The 20,876-nt window shown below is 35.1% G+C and overlaps 1 protein-coding gene across 3 annotated transcripts in view; it reads right to left on the bottom strand.

Moving 5' to 3' along the window:
- LOC128012908 (acid-sensing ion channel 1C-like) overlaps positions 1-19,454 on the bottom strand; it is a 69,316-nt gene extending 49,862 nt beyond the window's left edge. For 2 of the 3 annotated variants that reach the window (XM_052595494.1, XM_052595496.1), the window contains exon 1: positions 18,172-19,454. In XM_052595494.1, coding sequence (XP_052451454.1) covers positions 18,172-18,735 — 564 coding nt within the window. In that variant the 5' untranslated portion in view covers positions 18,736-19,454. The remainder of the gene's footprint in view (positions 1-18,171) is intronic. The other variant, XM_052595495.1, reaches the window with a different exon arrangement.
- Positions 19,455-20,876: the final 1,422 nt, after the last annotated feature.

Below are 20,876 nucleotides of genomic sequence, written 5' to 3'. Positions count from 1 at the left end.
AAGTTCTGGTAATACATACAACTACAGGTGGTAGGGTTAGGTTTAGGGGTAGGTTCAGGGTTAGTACCTAGTTATTACATAGTTATTGTAATTACTATTATAAGTACATAGTATGTACATGAGGAACAGGACTGTAAAATAAAGTGCTACCAAGTTTTCATATAGCTTCTGAAGACCACTTAAAGTCATTAACTACTTTTATGAAACATTTATGATATGTTTTTTGGTGCTTGACAGTCATGTTTAACACTTACTTCCATTGCATGCAAAGAAACAATGTAAATGAAAATCATGTGTTTGGAAGGACGTATGTAAGTAAATGAGGACTATTCCTTTAAGAATCTGTCTAATGTCTTTTTTTTTCTGTAAATCTGCAGAGCAAATAATCTTCCTTGCTAGCAAAATGCTGTTATTTACACATTCATTTACTTTAATGCTGTATGTGAGAAACTCGGCGGCACAGCACTGTCAGACTCTCAAAATACTTTGTAAGGAAGACCGCATGATTCTCACTCGATTAGATTCACACGCTTTCTCATACGTGACCCACCCACTTCATTTCCGTGAAATTAAACAGAGTAGCATTTACTTGAAAGGTTATTGATCACCCAAAATGTCAAGACGTTGAGAAGTTGGTAAACGAATCGTTTGAAAACATCTCACATTACCTTAATAGAAGATGGCATTGAGCTCAGGAGGAATCTAACAGTTATTAACATAATAACACAGCTTGAGATAATGGAGTCGGAAATAAACGTTAAAACGCTCTCCTGTTTTACTGACTGAGAGCATCATACAATGTTTCTGAGTTACTAAGCTAGATAGCAGTACTGTAACAGAGACCGTCTATTACTGTAAATTACTGTCACTTAAGTTATTAGAACACTGCATGTGATGCAATCTGATTTGATATTTGTATTGACTGTTTGTTTAGGTCAGAAATAATTGCATTTTCAAAAGATTTGAATATTGAGCAGATCGTCCTCACCAACAAAAAATAATCATCTTATAGTCATATCATTTGAGAGGACTTAACAAAAGTAACAAAAAACAAAAAAAAAATACAACACAAATGGAAAAAAGAAAAAGAAACAAGTGACAAAAAACAAACAAACAAACAAAATAAACATAAATGCATGAAAAAAGGTAAATAAAAATTTGAAGAACTGAACTGAAACAAAAAAAATGCTTTAAAAAAAACAGAACAAACAAGCAAATAAAAAATAAAAATCAACTGAACCAGAAAAAAAATGGATTTACAACAAAAACTAAACAAAAAAGGTATAAAAACAACACAGCAAATAAAAAAACAAAAACAAAGATAAAATAAAATACTATAAAAACCCATCATAAAAAAACAAAAAACATACATAACATAAAAATGAAATACACAAAAATTCACTAAGCAAGATAGCAGTATTGTAACTAAGACTGCCAATTACTGTAAATTATGATGACTACGATGATTGCCATTCTGGGTAAGAAAAATATTTGCATTTTCAAATTAAAATACAATAAAATTAGCTGATTTTACTTGCCAAAAAAATAATCATCAAAAATAAACAGTCATATATGAGAGGAATTTGTTGAAAACAAAACAAAAATAAACATAAAAAATAAATAAATAAAACACAAAAATAAGTTAATAAAAACACCCCACAAAAAAACACAACAAAACTATTTACAGTATTTAAAATATTTTAAATGCTATTTTTGTTCTATTTAAAGAAAAAAACTATGTAAAATAATAATAATAATAATAATAATAGTAAAATAAATTTTAAAATGCATAAATTAAAATAATGCATTTAAACTAGACAACAGTATCATAACCAAAACTGTCTATTGAGTACTTGAGCTGTTTTTGCTAAAAATGCATCACCTAAATCACCCAGTGCGTCCGACTGACCCTAAATCTGCTGACCTGAGCACTTGACACAAGCTCCAGCACATACATATATATGTGTGACTCTGTTAACGGCTCTCAGTATCTCAGGAAATGTGGTTGAAGGTAGTGAAGTCGCTGCTGAATTTATGGCCTGGAAAATATCTCCCTTTGGACCTGAGTCAGCGACTGGTAAAGCATCGACTCGTGCAGTTTCTTCTCACGCTGGCCGCACTGAATTAAGGCAATCTCAAAAGCACATTGTTGAATTTGTCTCAAAAATGAAATGGATGAGGGATGCTTAACCACAATCTAGCTCCGCTCTGTAATTTATTCTAAATTCGTTTAGTTCCAAGCCATAAATTACACTGATAACGTTTGGAAAGCACTAGAGAGATCAGTCACAGACATGTGAATCCGAGAGATTTTCATCTGCATGAATCCTGCAACGTAATGATATTTTAAAAATGAGAAATGTTGCCGTCAAACTACAGTTCACTGAAACAAATGTTGCCTTGAGAAATAATCTTTTTATAAATATCTTGATTCACCTGTTTGTGTTCTTCTCGCCATTACTACAAAATGTCTCTGAGATGTCTTCATTATAAAAACATAAGAACATTGCACAGAAATAGCAAGTTTCATTAGAGATTCTGCAAGCAGAACAGAAGGGAGCCATGGAAACCTTGCCAATATGAAAGTTAATAATCTGATCTAATGCCCAAAATGATTCCTTTATTTTCAAACTGAACTATTATAAATGACTGTCATTCAAACTCTACATGTGATGCTATCTGATTTGATATTTGTACTCATTGTTAGTCTACTGTACAGCAGAAATAATAATGTTTTCTAAAGAATTCTGAGCAGATTTTATTTACCAACAAATAATAATAAATTATATATATATTAAGTAATAGATAATAATATAAATCAAATATAAAAAGTTAGTATAAAAAAACAAAACAAAAATACATAAAAACTAAATTAAAACCCAACATAAAACTAAAAAAGGAAATACCTGTACATTTAAAAACAAACACAAAACAGAAACTAAAAAATAAAGTAAAAAACTAAAATAACAAAAAGTAAAGAAAACATAAAAAAACAAAAGAAAAATCCCACAATAAATAAAAAAAAATACATTAAAAACACAAAAAACAATAATAAAACAAAATAAAAGTAAATTAAAAAAACAAGTAAATAAATAAAAAACAAAGAAAAGAAACAAAACAAAAATACAAAAGTTTAAAGGCAAAGTAATACACAAAACAAAGAAAAAAACTCAAATAAAAACACCAAAGCAAATATATAAATTAATACAAAATTTTGTATAAACAAAAATATAAATAATAATAATAATAATAATAATAAAACGTGAAAAAAAAAAAAAATCAAATAAATTAGGAAACAAAAGATAATAAATTAAAAAGAAGAAAAACACAAATAAAAAAGCAAAAACAAAATAAAATAAAAGTAAAAAGGCATATAATACACAGAAAAATGAAACTAAAAATGAAATCACAAAACAAACAAACAAACAAATTTAAAGAAAAAGAAATAAAAAAGTTCCTCTTTTGTCTAAGGGAAAAAATTAAAGCTTAAAGTCAAATGAATTTAAACAGTTTGAAAAAAAAAAAAAAAAAATCCTTAGATAACCCCTATCGGCCCTTCTGAATACTAATGTCCTACACACTCAAGCTAGCCAAAACAAGTAACATATTAATCAGTATGTTCTTTCTATAGGCCTCAACAACAGTCGAAGCAATTATACTAGCTAATTTCAGTACCTGGGACAAACGTGGGACTGAAATCATTGCGATGCTTTTTACAGTTCTCATGGCAACATTATTACATAAGCCATTCAGCGCGGCCTCGAACAAGTGACAGATACGCTGCACTTCGCTCACGTCACAAATCCATACGCTCGCCTTACAGCACATGAATACGAATTCACAAATACTTAAGAAACCGCGTCCGGTGTTTTTCACTTTCATATTTGTTGTCCTGTACAACCTGCATTAGGGACATAAATATCTCTTACACTTCGCCTCGAGTGGATAGAAATATCCCCTCGAGAGGCAGCTGCCGTACAAAAGCAGCTTTCTGATAAAAGCCCATTAGTATTGGTTTTAAACTCTGCTAGACCGGCGATGAATGAGGCCCGTCGCTGACTAGCGTAAGCCTGTGCTGTTGCTGAGGCAACCGTGTACCTCAATGTACTTGATTGTTATCTGATGACTGAACCATGGGCTGCTACATGAGAAAGCAGGCTTGGCTTGTTCTCATAGCGAGCGCTTTGGGGGCATAAATGAAGCCTGCGGCTCGTTCTGTATATCCAGTATTCACCGTGACCTTGCGGCATGCAGAACTGTGCTCATTGTTCGGACGTGCGTAATTAGTGCCCTCGGTTTGAAACATTCGGCCTTTTCTTGTCACTTTTCTGTTCGCGTGTCGAAGCACGATAGCGCTCTGAGCAACGAAACTCACGATCAGCATAAGTTTTGACAAAGCGTGCATACAAACTCTAATCCGCCAGCTGACGCCGGCCTCCTTATTTTCCGTTTTATTTGCCTGTATTAATCCAATATGCTTGGTGCGATAAAGGCATCTGAGTGGAAATCCTGTCTTTCTGTGGGATTTGAGGTGTTTTAGGGGTGTTTATATTGTGGCAGTTTAAGCACTTAAATAGCTTCAGGTGTCAGAATGCGTTTCGCTAAACCTGTTTTGAGTGTTTACCGCGACGGCAAGTGTATTGAAGTAAACAATGTCTCCTCGTTTCCATTCTGACAAATAATGCATGACTAAATGCAATCAAATATTCGTTTTGAATGCATTCTCGAGGCCTACCGCACGTATTCAATAACAACATCTGCATGAAATACTCCCCCGTATTCATAAAAGATCACACTGAATGTCTGTAATAATTTACATTAATGATATATCCATAAAGGAATGATAAGAACAGCAAATTCAGTGTAGAAATAGAAATGATATCACTCTGCAGGAGTCTGTTGCATTGGAATTGTCTTTCACGAGAGATCGTTAGAGTATAAACTAATAACTAATTTAACTAGACTGTTCAGTTGTGTGACTGTGGCTCGGCTGCATAATGTAACTTTATTCAGAAACTTTTCCAGCAGTGCAGTGTTGTATAGCTGTAAGTAATAATTTGTTTAAACAGCCTTGCAACTAAATAAATCAATCTTTCTAGCATCACTGGGGAGTCTAAATCATTTTAGTGAACTGGTTCATTCAAACCCTTCATTTTAATAAACAGTCAAAAACATTTACAGATTCATTTAAATAATCACTCAGTTGTGCTCCTGGAAATCCTGTGCATTATTTAGTTCTGTTATTGATAATAATAACGGTTTTATATTATTTAATTTTAAGCCAAATCATACATTTAATATTGATACAAAAATATACATACAATTAATAAATGTATATATACACACATCTTTTTTTTCTTTTTTTCTTTTAAATTTACTATTATATTTAATTTAAATGTATTATTTAAAAACTATTTTGAAAATAATATATATAAAAAAATTTAACTGGTATTTAAAAAATAATTTATATTTAAAAAAAATATTTTAAATAAATTAAATGAAAGATTATTAAAGATTAGATTTTATATTTATATATCTAGGGCCCTATGAAATTTTTTATTATTATTTTATTTTAATGTTTCAAAAATTTATAATAAAAAAGCATGTCTAATTAACTAAAATAATAAAACTGATCAAATGAAACCACAATTTTTCAAAAGTTTTTAAAGTGTGACATATTAGGGCTCCATTTAAATCGTTTTGTTCCATTTTAATAATCAAAAAAATCAGCCAAGTATGGTGACCCATACTCAGAATTTGTGCTCTGCATTTAACCCATCCAAAGTGCACACACACACACACCAGTGAACACACACACACACACACACCGTGAACACACACCCGGAGCAGTGGGCAGTCATTTATGCTGCGGCGCCCGGGGAGCAGTTGGGGGTTCGGTGCCTTGCTCAAGTACACCTCAGTCGTGGTATTGATGGCGCAGAGAGCGCTGTATATTCATTCTCCCCAACTACAATTCCTGCCGGCATGAGACTTGAACTCACAACCTTTGGATCATGAGTCCGGATCCTCACCTGAACAATTATCATGTTGCTAAACAACAGCACAACCCACTGAACACTGTACCTCTATCCCTCACAGCCTCGTTTTCATTCCTGTCAAATTTGAAACATGGCACAATCCTCACTTCGGGTTATTGCGAAGGATTGAGGAGCATGCGGCGTCAATGAGTTTGATGTCTCCGTCTAACACAATAGCAGAGCTACAGCTTCATCAGCATAGTGCCAAGCGCTGGGGAGGCATGTGCTGATAAGCTCTGGCACAGAGACCATTTCAGATGTCAATAACTCCCTTATGTTCATCTACAACTTCACCCAGAAATCAGAGCGTCTCATCACAGCAAACACCATCGATGGCATTGATCCAGTACACAATGTGAGACTCTCTATCTGCCCAAAATCCCTGCCCAAACCACAGCTGACAGCCTTAAATCGTTAAATCTGCCTCTAGAGCTACTCAGTATCCTTAAAACACAAAAGGTCAGTCTCACTGCATTAAACATCGCAACAGTATATGAACTGTGACACTTCAGTTCTTGTCCATTTATTCTATAAATGCATCCAAATGCCGTTAAATTTAACCTTTTTTGACCAAGAGACACAGTAAAGACATTTGTCATGAAAAATTTCCGACAATATTGTGACGTAAAACTACTGTTTTCAACACTGATAACTAAGAAATGTTATCGGAGCAGAAAATCAGCATATTAGAATGATTCCCGAAGGATCATGTGACACTGAAGACTAGAGAAATTATGCTAAAAAAAAAATCAGCTTTGTATCACATAAATAAATTACATTTTAAAATATATTAACATACAAAACAATTATTATAAATTGTAATAATATTTCACAATATTAGTGTTTTAACTGTATTTTTGATCAAATAATTGAAGCCTGGGCAAGCATAAGACTTATTTAGCATTCAAATAATAATATTACAGACTCCATATTTACATATTCTATTATTTATTAGATATTTCTTTTGAACGGAAGTGTAAAACTGAACTTAGTTTTGCAAAAATAAATGAATGTTTAAAAAAACATATTAGTTGCATAGCTTTAAAGAAATGCAAAAATTATTTTATATTTTTTTTTGTATAAAAAAATCTGTGCACAAAACATTAATATATAATTTAATATATTCAATTAATATATAATGAAACTATATTATTAAAAATATTATAATAAATCAAATATAATCAAATAAATATAAAAATAGCGATGCTCATTGTGACTTTCAAACTGTATAGTGCATATCAGATACAATTAAACTAAAACTAGGCAATTAAACGAGCAGAAAAAATCATAACCATGATGATAATATTTGTGCTGTCATTCAAAAAGCCTCTTTGTTTCTGAGCTTGTATGCAGCAATAAATAAATTACAAATGTTCTATAGATGTTCGACAGAAACTAACTAAAATATGTTTTAAAATGTTGCTGTAACTGAACAAGCAACAATATTAGTTTCAAAGTAGTTTCCTAATACCACCTAAACAGTCTTTTCCCAGAGTCTTACATAACCAAGGTACACCTACAACAACAGATCAATGGCAAGGTATGACCAACACTGCTTCTGGATACATCGGACACATTATTCAAGCATCACAGATAGAGATGGCCTATTCTCTTCCCTGATGATCGCTCCCGAGCTCCTTACTTTGCTTTAAAACCCATATGTGTCTTCATAATGTTTTCATGAATGAATATGTAAGAGTTCTAGCTTCAGGGAGAGATCCTCGTCTTCATTACGAAGCTAATCATGCTCGAAACAAAGCTCAACCTTCTGAACCGTTAATGCTTTTTCATTCCACCTCCGTATCCTTATTAGCTCATCTCGGTGAATGTTTCAGAAATTATCCGGAGCACAGCACATGCTTCACTGACAATTTCTGTATTTCTAGATTAGGGCAATGTCTAGGTGACACATTTGATGAGGTAGTCCTTTTTCTCATGCACTCACTGATGTAATACGGACAATTATTTGCACACTCATCTCCATGTTTCTCTATGTTGTCCCCTGACAAAACGTTATTTCATAGCCTTCAGTTTTAGAAGCATAACAAGTCTCCAGAGAACACTATGTAATAGTTTTCTTACAGCAAATGAAATGAAATGAAAAACACATACATATCCCATATACTGCTAGTGCCCTCAGAGCAAAATGAGTCACAGACAACTGCAAAAAAATATATTCCTTACTTTAGCTTCATATATATTTGTAAGTTCACCTCATAATAAAACCAGTTTTCATATTCACTTGGGAATGAAAGGGTTTAGAAGCAATACGGAAACAGAAATTACCCTTTTTACTGTCTAATCGCACATGATTCATGTTTTGTCAAAAGAAAACTGTTCATCTTGTGACTTTTCCTTGACCGGCTGGACATTTTGATCATGCAACTGCAAACCTGAGCTGACTTTGCTTGAGATTTCACACTTATTTTCTGACTTTACACTCAAGTTCATCCAATTCAAGTTTAAACGGATTGCTATGAAACAGGTGACATGGTCTCAAAAGTAAGATTTCAAAATCAAAATCATCCGCTTTAAAAGCAATATTCACGAACCCACATCAAAGCAGGTCTTGTTTTTTATCACCGTCTCTTTCTTATTTCCCATCACAACTCTTGGTCCCGTCGAGCCTCCGCAGGCCTCTCCAGCAGACAATCTTCTAGTTTGACTGAAACTGGATTGCTCTCGTCTAATGTGATTGGGGGCTTCTTCCCTGGCAGTGGTGTGAGTTCAGATGTCTCGGTGTGTTATAATCCAAACGTGCTCTTCAAATCGAGAAGAGATGTCTCTGATTGCAACAAATGACTAATTCCACACTCCAGTGGACACAAATCATCCAGAAAAAAAATATTGAAGATTCAAGTAGGTCAATGCAGAATGCTTTGTTCAAAACCAAATTGACTGGTCAGTGGGATCAAATCGATAAAGATGGGTATTTAAAGGACACTGTCTTTGGCAAGAGATGTCGAAATAGGAATGGAGCCCTTTTCTGGATTTAATCAAATGTGTCATAATAAAAATGAAGGAAACGGACTTAAAACATTTCAAATATACCTAGTAATACACATAAGCTATTTGGTCAACTGAAGAATGAGAAATCAATGAACAAAAAATATTAACAAATAACAAATAAATTAATAATAAAATTAAAAATTAAAAAACAATAATTCTGCCTCCATTTTTTATTAGCTGGAGAGTAAAAAGAAGATTTGCAAAAAATACATGAATATTAAAAATGTAAAAGTTAATATAAAGAATGATTCTGCCCCAACTTCAATGTTTAGCTAAAAAAAAATAAAAAAAATAATGAATAATAAAAAAAAAATCATTTTTCAAAACATACTAATACAGACTAATCTAAAATAATTGTCCTATTAGTTGAATCATAAAATAAATTTGCAAAAATAAACAAATGTTTGAAAGTATTTATGAAACATTTTATTAAACACTGTTTTAAATTAATTAATATACATTTATTTATATTATAAATATATTATATACAACATAAAGAAATTTCCAAATAAATGAATCTTTAAATAAAATGAATATATATTGGGTCTTTATAATTTCATAATTTTGCCCTGGCTTCCATTATTTGGACAGTAAAAAAAAAAAAAAAAAAAAAAAAAGTATGTTCATTAAAGCCTTATTCTGTACATTTGATTCTTAATGTTTAGTTATTTAGTTTTAATAACCTTTCATTTAGGGCTGGACCAGAATATTCAATTTTGCAAATATTCCTGCAGTGGGTTGGCATTCGATTTTAAATTTTGAGATCCAAATATTTGTATTTTTTTCGAACACCTATCATCCCCTGAAAAAACCGTTCTCATTCGCGCTTGAATATGAATCACCCATGAGAGAACATCATGATTCACTTCATCTGAAAGAAAAGACAAAAATGCAGAAGACCTCAGCAGTGTGGGAGCACTTTAAATTGAGTGAGGACAGTCAAAGGCAGTGTGTCAGATATGCACATAAGCTATTTGGATGCACAGATATTAAACAATAAATTTACACATGATAAATACATGCACTTAATTTGCTTGGAAAATACTTGTGAATACAGCAGTCATAAAAAACTTAGTAAAAAAATGTGCTCACGGCCGATCCTCCTTCCCTTTCTTCACTCAATGTGTTTCTGTCACTCTACTGTCCTATCCAAATAAAAATGCATAAAAGCCCCCAAAAATAGCTTTAAAAAACCCTGCAATTTCGAAAAACCTTCATCTATTTCAGCCAGCTTTGCAGTATTTCTTTGGTGCAGCAACATTGTTCAATTTATCACTGAAGAACTTATGGTAAAAGTTTGAAAGATATAAAAACAACCAGTGCAAGATGCAGTGACAGAGCATCGCTGAACCAGTAGGGCAAGTGACAGTTCTGTCAAACGCCTGAAACTCTGTCACACTAGCAGTAGGACATTGTGTTCAGTTAAAAAAAAAAAACTGCTGGTCACCGCAGCACAAAATAATTTCCTTTCCACAAGCATTTCTCCTGTCAGGTAAACAAGTATCACGGACAGTAGCAGCCGAACTATGACACTGAAGGCACATACACAGACAGAGCATCAGAAAATGAATACTAAGTTGCCAACCTTTGTATAACAATGATTTTCAGGGAAAGTATGTTGTTCCCTAGGCAAGAAGAAATGACACTGAGGAAAAGTAAGCACCTCATTTTATTTCAAGTTTGTCTGCTATCAACTGAAATTAAACTGACAATTTAGGGTCAGGTCATAGGACATGGTGACAGTTTGTATCAAAATAGCCAAGAAAACAACAGTATAGTAATAGATTAGAATATCTTATATCTTTTAGCTCACAGCCTTCATTTAATAATCCATAGATCATGTTCTGTTTGGAAAACAAAAATATCCACGACTGTCTTTCTGTTTTGTGAGGGTTGTGCATGAGTCCCTTGTTTGTTCTGAACAGTTAAACTGAGAACTGTTCTTCAGGAAAATCCTTCAGGTGCTGCAGATTCTTTGGTTTTCCAGTATCTTTGCATATTTGAACCCTTTCCAGCAGTGACTGTATGATTTTGAGATCCATCTTTTCACACTGAAACTCAAACACAGCTATTAAAAAAGGTTCAAACGTTCACTGATGCTCCTGAAGGAAACAAGATGCATTGAGATTTGGGGGGTGAAAACTTTTGAACAGGATGAAGATGTCCAAATTTTTCTCATTTTGTTGAAATATTTTTTTTCTCCATTTAGTTCTGCCCTCTGTAACCCACAGAAGATACTTGTATGTTTCCCGGAACACAAATTAAGTACAATTTACCTTTATCTTCAAATTCCAAAAGTAATTGTACTATAATTTAAATAGTATTCATTATTATTAAATATTATATAATTATAATTTGAATTACTAAATATATAATTATAAAAAATGTATTGCTATTATTAATGAAATATTAAACAAATTGTAAAATATTGAAATATTTACTCATAAACAAACATGTATTTAAAATGTTTACTTTATTATTTAGATAAATACAAATGCAAATACAAAATAATCTTAATTTGGATATAATTTCACCTATTCTAAGTCATGTTTTCAATTCGATCACAATAAATTCTTTGAAAAGAAATGCAATGTCAATATATTTAAATATTGTTCATTTTAATATATTTTAATATATTAAAGTAATAGACAGCTGTATATGTATGATGGCTCTGTGCGTGTCCCCAGAATTGCTAGATTTAGAGCGTGGCACATCTTACCCCAATTTTCCCAACCTCTACTTTTTCTACACGTACATATTATTAAGCAAAGTTCTTAATAATTTGCTTTAAAATCCAGTTGTTAATTTCTGTATATCGATATAGAATCATTTGTGAAAGAATCACAATGCATCTGTGAATCAATTCCCCCAACCCTGTCCTCAAATGCCTGCTTGATTATTCACACTGCATCAGAACTGAGAATATCTGCATAAACGAATACAGTGAATGAATCCCCACACACGTTCGCATAAAGCTCAGCATCACTTTTTACAAACCGCTGCAAAAGTGTGAACATATTTTAAGGCAAGCTGACCCGGCATTACCTTTAATGTTGGCGGCATTCCTTTTCCTGCCAATAACACTGGCCTTTGACTTTCATGACTCATTCATAACGCAGCCCTCGCGCACTTCAGGAGAATGATAGCATCAGGAAGATCCGCGAAAAATTGTGCCGTTTCCCAAAAGCATCATAAAAGTTATTGATGTATACTATATTGTGACACCACTTCTGGCGAATCACCCTCAAGTCAAACGATGAACATCATAAGCCGACGATCATGAGACAAGTGGTGTCTTCTTCTGCGCTTTCCTCAGACGTGTCACCACAAAAGATGCCGCTGTTGACTTTTATAGCTAAAATCCACTTCAATCTGTTCAAGTCCCTGGGGCTCGGCAACAGTTAGTGCGAGAAACATAAAAAGTGAAGCGAATCTCATCTCAAAGAGGACTGCATCAGCAGGTCAAGATGAATACTGATCAAAGAGAGTCAGAAAAAAGCAAGTACCTGATTAACAGTTAGCGACAAATGCTTGAATTAGCTTAAAAAAGAAAGTTTGCATCTGACGACAAAACTAAAAGAATCACATAAACGTCTCTTGAGAGTCCTAAGTCTATTTGTTTGGCGAAAAACACAAGCTGATAAAGCATGCTGGTGAAAAGGCCTTGCTTTGTTTACACGCTTTCTTACAGCACATTGTATCAAACCTGCGACAGAAATACAACAGACGTGTGAACATTATTATAATCTAGAGTGAATTCCATCATGTCGGCTAGAATCGAAAGGGCATGAAAGTAAATGACCATAATTACAATCACGAGCAGTTAAGTTGCTCTCGCTGCTTTTACTGACATTAAACGGAACACAGCGTTATAAAGACGGAAGATGTTGAAAGGCAGTGTTCAAAAGACATCTATTATGTGATTTTTACGTTTATCCTCTCACCCTTTGCATTTTCCTGACGTAGCATGAACCGGGCAATTAGATAATGCATTTTCCTGTAGTGTGAAGAGCTTTTTCTTTCATTGTGCATTGAAATAATGGAAAGATTCTGTGGTACAGAGTGCACATTAAACATACCCAGATATAATTTACAACAATCAAACACTACGTCCAGTTTTATTGCGTTATGTGCATTATGGATCAAATCTGAGCACTCTCAATTTGAAAACACTTACCAATTTTGCGATTAGAATGAGCAGAGAGGAAATCTAGCTCTTTATCTTTAAGGGTGACCGTGACTTTGCCTGAATCAACATCTTTTGTTGGTGCAGGTACAACATTCATGTCAAACAAACGTAACCCTATTTCAAACAATTAAAGGTGCAGTGCATAAAATGTGTCTTGAGGCGTCACCTGCAAAATAAAGTCCCATAATCGCTCTCTGCCTGTCAGTCAGCTTCACATTCAGGTTTTGCAGGAAGGGCATGCGATTGAAGGGATGAAGACAGGTTAAATCAATAGCTAAGTCTATAGCAAAATGGCTTACGGCACACCTTTAAGACTCTTAAAACAGAGAGAAATGATTGATTCATAAAGCCTCAAGTATGTGATTTGGGCTTTACCAATTGTAATTTATTGAGACTGTAGAGAGGGTGGAAAATCAAGGGAGGAAGACGACCATAAGGAGGATAAACAAGAGCACATCAATTTTTAAACAAATCTCCTCCGGGAAAAATAAACCAGGATGGAAATGTGAGAAAATACGTTTATATAAATATCATTTGTGAGATGTTGACCCATTCACAAACCCTATTGCATCTACTGGCTTTTTTCAAATTGGGAAAGCAGAATGAAAAGAAAAGCCTGTATAAATCCCAATTGGTAAAAGTAAAAGAACCTGTGCCTTAGACATTCCTGTAATGTACAAATATCAAGCACAATACTTTACTGAAGCAGTCATGGACAATTCAGTCTGCATGGAGAATTGGGTCTAGAAAGCAGATGTATCAGCTAAAATTATTTGTATTTTTATCCTATTCAATTGGCTGAACAAAAATCTTCCAAAATGAATGCTTCTAATGCCTTTTAAAATGTCAGTAAATACTCTACCATTCAAAAGTTTGTGGCCGGTATGCTAATTGTTTTTTGAAAGAAGTCTCTTCTGCTCACTAAGGCTGCATATTTGATCAAAATTACTATTTAAAATATCTGATTTATATTTGAGTAGGTTTAAAAATGTAATTTATTCCTGTAATGCAAATCTGAATTTTTCGATTCATTGCTCCGGTCGTCAGAGTCACATGATACTACACAAATTATTTTAATAAGCAGATTTGCTGCTCAAGAAATATTTCTTATAATCATCAATGTTGGAAACTTAATTCTGTTGTGCTGCTTAATATCTTCATGGAAAGATAATTATTTCCGGAATATTTGATGTAGAGATATATTAAAAGAACTGCATTTATTTGAAATCTTTTCTAACAATCCTGTAACAATGTAAAAATCTTTGTCACTTTTGATAATTTTAATGCAACCTTGATACATTACTTGCCACGGATTACAAACTTGCCAGAATTTTATGCATTATGAGAATAAACACACATCGATCAGTAAAGTCATTGTGTTGCTTGAAAAACCTGACTAAACCCATTCCAAATGACTTGATGAAGCGGTTTAGAATGAATCACTGGCTTTACTAAAAAAAAAGCTGGTTGCAGCTGAAGGCCCTTTGGACTTCAAGGGCCGGAGGCAACAGCCAAATCGGTCTATCTATGGTTAATCCGAGCCTGTGTGTCCCACATGGGCATTACAGCTCAATGTGTCTGTGCATGTGTGCCAAATGCTGAATCCTATCTCAGACAAGGCAAAATATTTCCTATAGGCTCATAATTCACATAGAATTTAATCAGACTAGCCATGGAAATTCTTTTGTATAATAATTCCTAAATATATGAAATTTATTTTTTATTCATATTCTATGCAAGAGATACCATGTACACACAATATAAATGAAGTAAAAAAAGGGTGAAAAAACGCATTCAATTTTAATGTTGCAATCATTATCTGCCACACTATGTAAATGCATTTTTTTAAAATAAATAAATAAAAATGGGAAAACAATCCATCCAATTTTAATGTTTCCTTCATTATCAGCCACATTATGCAAATCCATTATAGCATTATAAGCCACACTATGCAAATGCATTATATAAAAGTGGAAAAAAAGAATGCAATTTTAGTGTTATCATTATAAGCCACAAACCACCACATATTGACAATGTCACATAAAGCTTTTACTTGAACTTTTATTTATTTTTTTTATTTTTTTTATTTTCTTATCTGAACACAACTGTTTTATGCATCTACAATCTTTCAGGGTACTAAAGAAAGACAATGCACCTGAACTGTTTGAGCAACACAAGCACTGGAATACATAATGCGCTATGTTCGACAAAGAATATATAATGCACTAACTGTGTCTCTCCCATAATGCATTTGGCAGAACCTCATCAACCCCAGCATGAATGTTCGTGACCAGCAGCAATCTGACAGCTATTATAGTACTTTCCCAAAACAGTTTAAATACGTATGTATTTGTGCACATGCACAAACAAATGCACAAAGTGACGGCTTTGGAGTCATCTCAACTACCTAGTGTTTGTCATCATGGACAACAATAGCAATTACCCATGAATGATTTGCAGTGCAATGCAATGCCTTGTTGCCAGGCAACACTCATGTTAATGAAGAAAGCCCTTTCTCCAAGTAAAAAGGTATAGGGCACGTTATTCGGCCGACAGAAAGGGGGCTTGAAAATGAGCTGGATCAAAGCGATTCGGCCATGATGCCCAGGCAGCTGAAAACAGATGTATGTAAGGTGTTGAGGGTTGTGCTTTTGAATGCTAAATACCAGGATCCAGCCCCTGAGGGTTTCAAGAATAACACTGAATGTTAATAGGTACTTGGGTTTTCCTAAGTACGCTTAATTTTCATTAAGCCCTGATTTCTCTCTAAACTAGGTTAGTGCACTTTGGGCCCAGAGGTTTTACACTGGTACTCAGAATTGATTTACATATTGTCAGGAGACCATATTGTAGATACCTGATCTCAATACTTATTTTCATTAAAGTCAATCAAAATCCACTATAGAGATAATTAGCGTAATGTTTGCACTCAGAGTTTATGGCACTTATAGTCCAGTTAATGACCCCCTATTGTACCTCATTTTTGGTCATTTAGGATACTTACGATGGAAATTAAAGGTAAATGATACAAAATGAGAAGCGGGGTATGCAGAACACACCAAATTATCTCTCTGCTAAGTATCTTAAATATTAAAAGGCCATTGTGCCAAATGAACTTGCACGACTTGTTGACATCTCAGTGGAATAGTTTACCCAAAAATCTAAATTCTGCCTTTTATTCACTCTCATCTATCTTCAAACCTGAGTGACTTCACTGTATGGAACACAAAAGGAGACATCTTTACTGATCACTCTATTTCCTGATTACTACTGCATATTACCATGAATGGGGAGTAAAAATTATATTAAAACATATTAGTGCTAGACTGATTATCAGCCTGGCTGATTATCGGTGCCGATATTAAGCATTTTATTGTGATCGATATCGGTCATAGAAAAAAAAAGGTGATAAAATAATTTTTTTAATTTAAGAAAGTTTTTTTGTCAGAGCCTTTGTTATTCTTCATTTTTACATCAATTGTCATTGATTGTACCAGACAGATATATATCGGTTCAAACAATTGGTAATCCGTGTACTTTCTTTAATAATTGGTTTCGGCCCTTAAATGATCCACTTAAATTATAAAAAGAGTGACCAGGATATTCTAAAAAAATCAATTAAAGAGAAAGACATTACAGGATGGGTTAGAAATGGCACAAATTTGGGTAAATTTTGACAGAAATTTTATTTTGGGGTGAATTATTCCTTAAATCTTTGAACAAGTGTGAATAACCTTCTAAAGGCATAAAGAAGACTTTCCTCTCATTTCCCTCCCCTATCCATTTCTGACACCTGCAAAATTCTGCAAAAATTGTTCCACATGTCCAAACCAGGATCTGAGAATAAATCAGAATCAGTCACTTGTATCAATATCTGGCACAACCTAGAAATGCTATGCATAAATCAAGTTAAAAGGAAATGCAAAAGCACTAAATAGAAAAACGCAGAAAAAAAAAACATCTCACCGGAATGCATCATCTAATGGAAACCACTGTAATCAATCATTATCACTGTGCAATGCATGATAACACCGGTTTCACATTTGTTGCCCTGTTTTACCCCAAATCCTTTACCCCAAGTCTTTCATAGTCTGCCAGCTCTTTCAGTGCAATAACTATAACCTAGCTGCTTATGTAATATCTTTATTTGAACAAGGTATTTATTCATATAACACCACAGCTAAGGCGTAGCTAAATTACCAATGGAATGAAGTGGGAAATATCAAATAACAGAACTGCTCAACATGCTTTAGTCTACACGTGCCACAGATAAAACAAACCATTTTAATGCAAAGCTTCTTAAGTTCGTCAGCGTAGCTCAGAACTTACTGCTTGTCAATCTACATTCAATCAATTTAAAATGTGCCAATCATGTTTTAATCAAACTACCATATGAAGGAAGATTATTTTCATAAATTAAGTTTAGATTAGAGCTGATTGCTTTTCTCACAAGAAATGGCAAACATTACCAAAAAGACATTGAACATGTTCTCATTTTAAAGTTACAATTCTCTCACTGCAGGCAGAAGTTCATCTTGCCTTAGTTGTACATTTGTGCAATTAGAGTTGGACTTGGTCAAGAACTGAGTGAGAGAGCATGTGCACTCTTGTAATGTCTTTTAAGAAGTAGCTATTTGACAGTCATTTTTGATTTTAACTGCCCAGCAGCCATTGATTCATAAATGTAATTGCATATTCCAACGTATAGATTTTTCAGCTGCAAATGGTTTCAAGGAGGAAAAAACTACACTGCACTAGCAAAAAACTGAGAAGTCTCTTGTCAACAAAGCAGTAGTCTGAAGGTGGGGGGACTAGTTTGCGTAATTCAATACACTCTGTCTCAGTCAATGGCCCTGTATAGCTCATGTCAAACAATATTTTCCTGTAAACCAATAGTGCTTGAACTTTGAAGAATATACCACTATGGTAACTTACAGTGGTGAAGTTTAGAGGGATGCAGTCCTCCCCTCTAAAGGTGCACTGCAAGAGCATGTCGTTGATATCGTGGCCCGTCCGGTTGTAGAAATCCGTCATGTTGAACTGCTTGGCCTTGAAGTGGACAAAATTAGCCTTCTCCTTCAACAAAGCCAGGACTTCTGGCTCAGCCAGGTGAGGGTTAGCAATCTGGTGGTTCTCATTGAGCAGTGCCAGCAGCTCCCCGACGTGGTACAGATCATTCTTCGTGATCTTCGAGAAACGAAACTCATTGAGGTTGCAGAAGGTGACAGCCGGAAAGGTGAGGTTGGGCGCCGCCACCTCGTCAAGTTTAGTGACGTGGGGGAACTCGAAGTAGTAGTACACTCTGTCCATGCACACAAACATCAGTAGACCCAAAGAGCCCATGAAGGACAGTGTCCATAAGAAGCGCCGGAACGTCATGTGGCCATAGGCGAATATGTGGCTCATGCCATGTAGTGTGGAGGAGTTGGCGAAAACTTGCAGGCTGGACGGCCTCACACTTTCGATGCTGTCTTCAGAGTCTCCCTTCATGGCTGTCATTGGTATCCAGTGAGACAAATGGTAGAAAGTGTGCAACGAGGAAAGTCTAAACACTTGAAAAGCAGCAAGTCTTTCAAAAGGTTCTTTAAGATTTCTCAAGGAGCTTTCCAGTTAGTGGCAGTCCTCACTCCATCCGCGACCTCTTCCGCCGTCTCTAAAAAAAGCAGCTGTCATTCCATGCACAACCAAACACAATGACAGCTCCAGAAAGACCAAGTCACTTGAAAAGACAGGAGTGACGCTGTCCAGTTTCTGAGGGAGAAAGCACAAAGAAGTGAAGGGAAACCAAAACACGCTGATGGAAATGGAGTGTGCCTCCTCCAGTCGGCACAGAATGGCTTTACATCGCTATGACAATGGCATGGAATGAATTAGTGAATGGGAAGATTACAAGCGCCGAGCGTCTGTTGCTCGTCGCCAGCTACGTCCCTCTGCACCACTCCCCTGCTGAAAATCAAGGGTCATAGACCTCCTCCTAGCCCACCTCTGCGTTTGACAGCCTTAGCTGGGTTGGTCGTCTCTCCTGGATTCACAGCGAGCTGTGGCAAGCGCTGCCTCCTGGTGTTTTGGAAAGCCAACGTGGTGGTCTCGCCTCGGACAGCAAATGTTTCTTCCTCCAGATCTGGAAATGAGGATTTATGCACCTCTGCCGGCTGCCTGCCTGCCACCCCTCCTCTCTCTCCGTTGCTCTTTAGTAGTCAGGATCCATCCCACTGCTGAGCGTCTGCTTCACCACAGCCTCTGTGTGTGTGTGTGTGCATGCAAGAAACATGGGGGGAGGGTGCTAGCAGGGCTGGGGGTGCTTTGACTCTGGGTTTCATATGATAGGAAAAGCTCTCAACATGCAATGCTGTATTTCAGCTACAGGTAGTTGCAGAGAAGCAACCATCTGCACCATGTGATTGTATCTGAGGTGGTTGGTTTTGCAGAGAAGCACATGCTCTTTTTCCCCACTAAACCTGCATAATAATGTAACCGGAGTTTGACGAGAGATTGGAGATGATTTTGTATCTTACTGAATGGTAACGGGTGTGTCTGTCATTAGAGACCAGCTTGATGTGCATTGTTTTTTGGGGGCTTAATAGTTCAGGGATCACTTGCAAATCGTGCCTTAAGTGACATGAGATTACGGCTGCTATGATACTCAAGGGAGATAAATTACCATAACAATGGATGAACAGCCAGGGATAGAGATCCTTCTCAACCGAATTAAATCAATATCCAATCAATGCCCCAAGAGGAGGTTGGGACTTAAAGACATAATACTTTATATTTATATTTATTTGTTCAGGAGTCTCTTTTTTAAAATAGATGCAATTCAATTGACATCAAATATTGTATTCGGGCCAATAGAAAATAAAAACAGCTTTCAGAACTGTTCACAGAGCCCAGATGGAGTTTGTGCATATGCATTCATATTCTGACTTTTGCAAATATTGTAATGTCCGGATCCTGTTTTTCAGGCTCTCCATTATATCAAATATGCTGAGCATCAGGATTAGCATATTACAATATTATTCTGCATATTTCTACATGTAAATTACTGTGAACGGCACACTGTGAATTGGTTGCTATGTTTAGACTCAGCGAATTTGCCATGTGTAGGTAGCACATACTAAACAATCTTTGAATAAAAGGAAACGGATAATGCAACAACTAAACCCGGTTTATATTTCACATACCTCTGCATGATTGATTACCTGACATTCCCGGATGCGACAGATGCGGTTTAGCTATTTGTTAACAAGGAAAAATACAAGAGCAGTACTTTTGACATGCACTATTTAGAATGAAGAGCAATAGATGGAAAAACAGTGTTACTAAACTAGATTTAATTTTAAACCTGGACTTCAAACGGAGGAGAATCGCATTATCAGAGAGTGGGCGCTGCCTCCCACATCCAAACATCACCATTGAGCTTTTGACCAAAAGTGCTAATCGCTTTATTCCCACTGTTGTGTTCTGGGTGATCGTGATTGGTGTTTTGAGTATGTTCCTACTTTCACCTAAGGGTTGAATGAATAAAAGATTGTACATAGTGACCAGTGATCGACAGTTGAAATCATATCACACACACAATGAAATGAGCAGAGTCACCAACAAAACCACTGTGAAACTACAGAAATTTGAAAACGTCAAAA

Source organism: Carassius gibelio, chromosome B24 (assembly GCF_023724105.1).
Source record: "Carassius gibelio isolate Cgi1373 ecotype wild population from Czech Republic chromosome B24, carGib1.2-hapl.c, whole genome shotgun sequence".
In the NCBI taxonomy this organism is placed as follows: domain Eukaryota; kingdom Metazoa; phylum Chordata; class Actinopteri; order Cypriniformes; family Cyprinidae; genus Carassius; species Carassius gibelio.
Note: the sequence above shows the minus strand (reverse complement) of the source record. Positions and strands in the feature narration are given on the sequence as shown.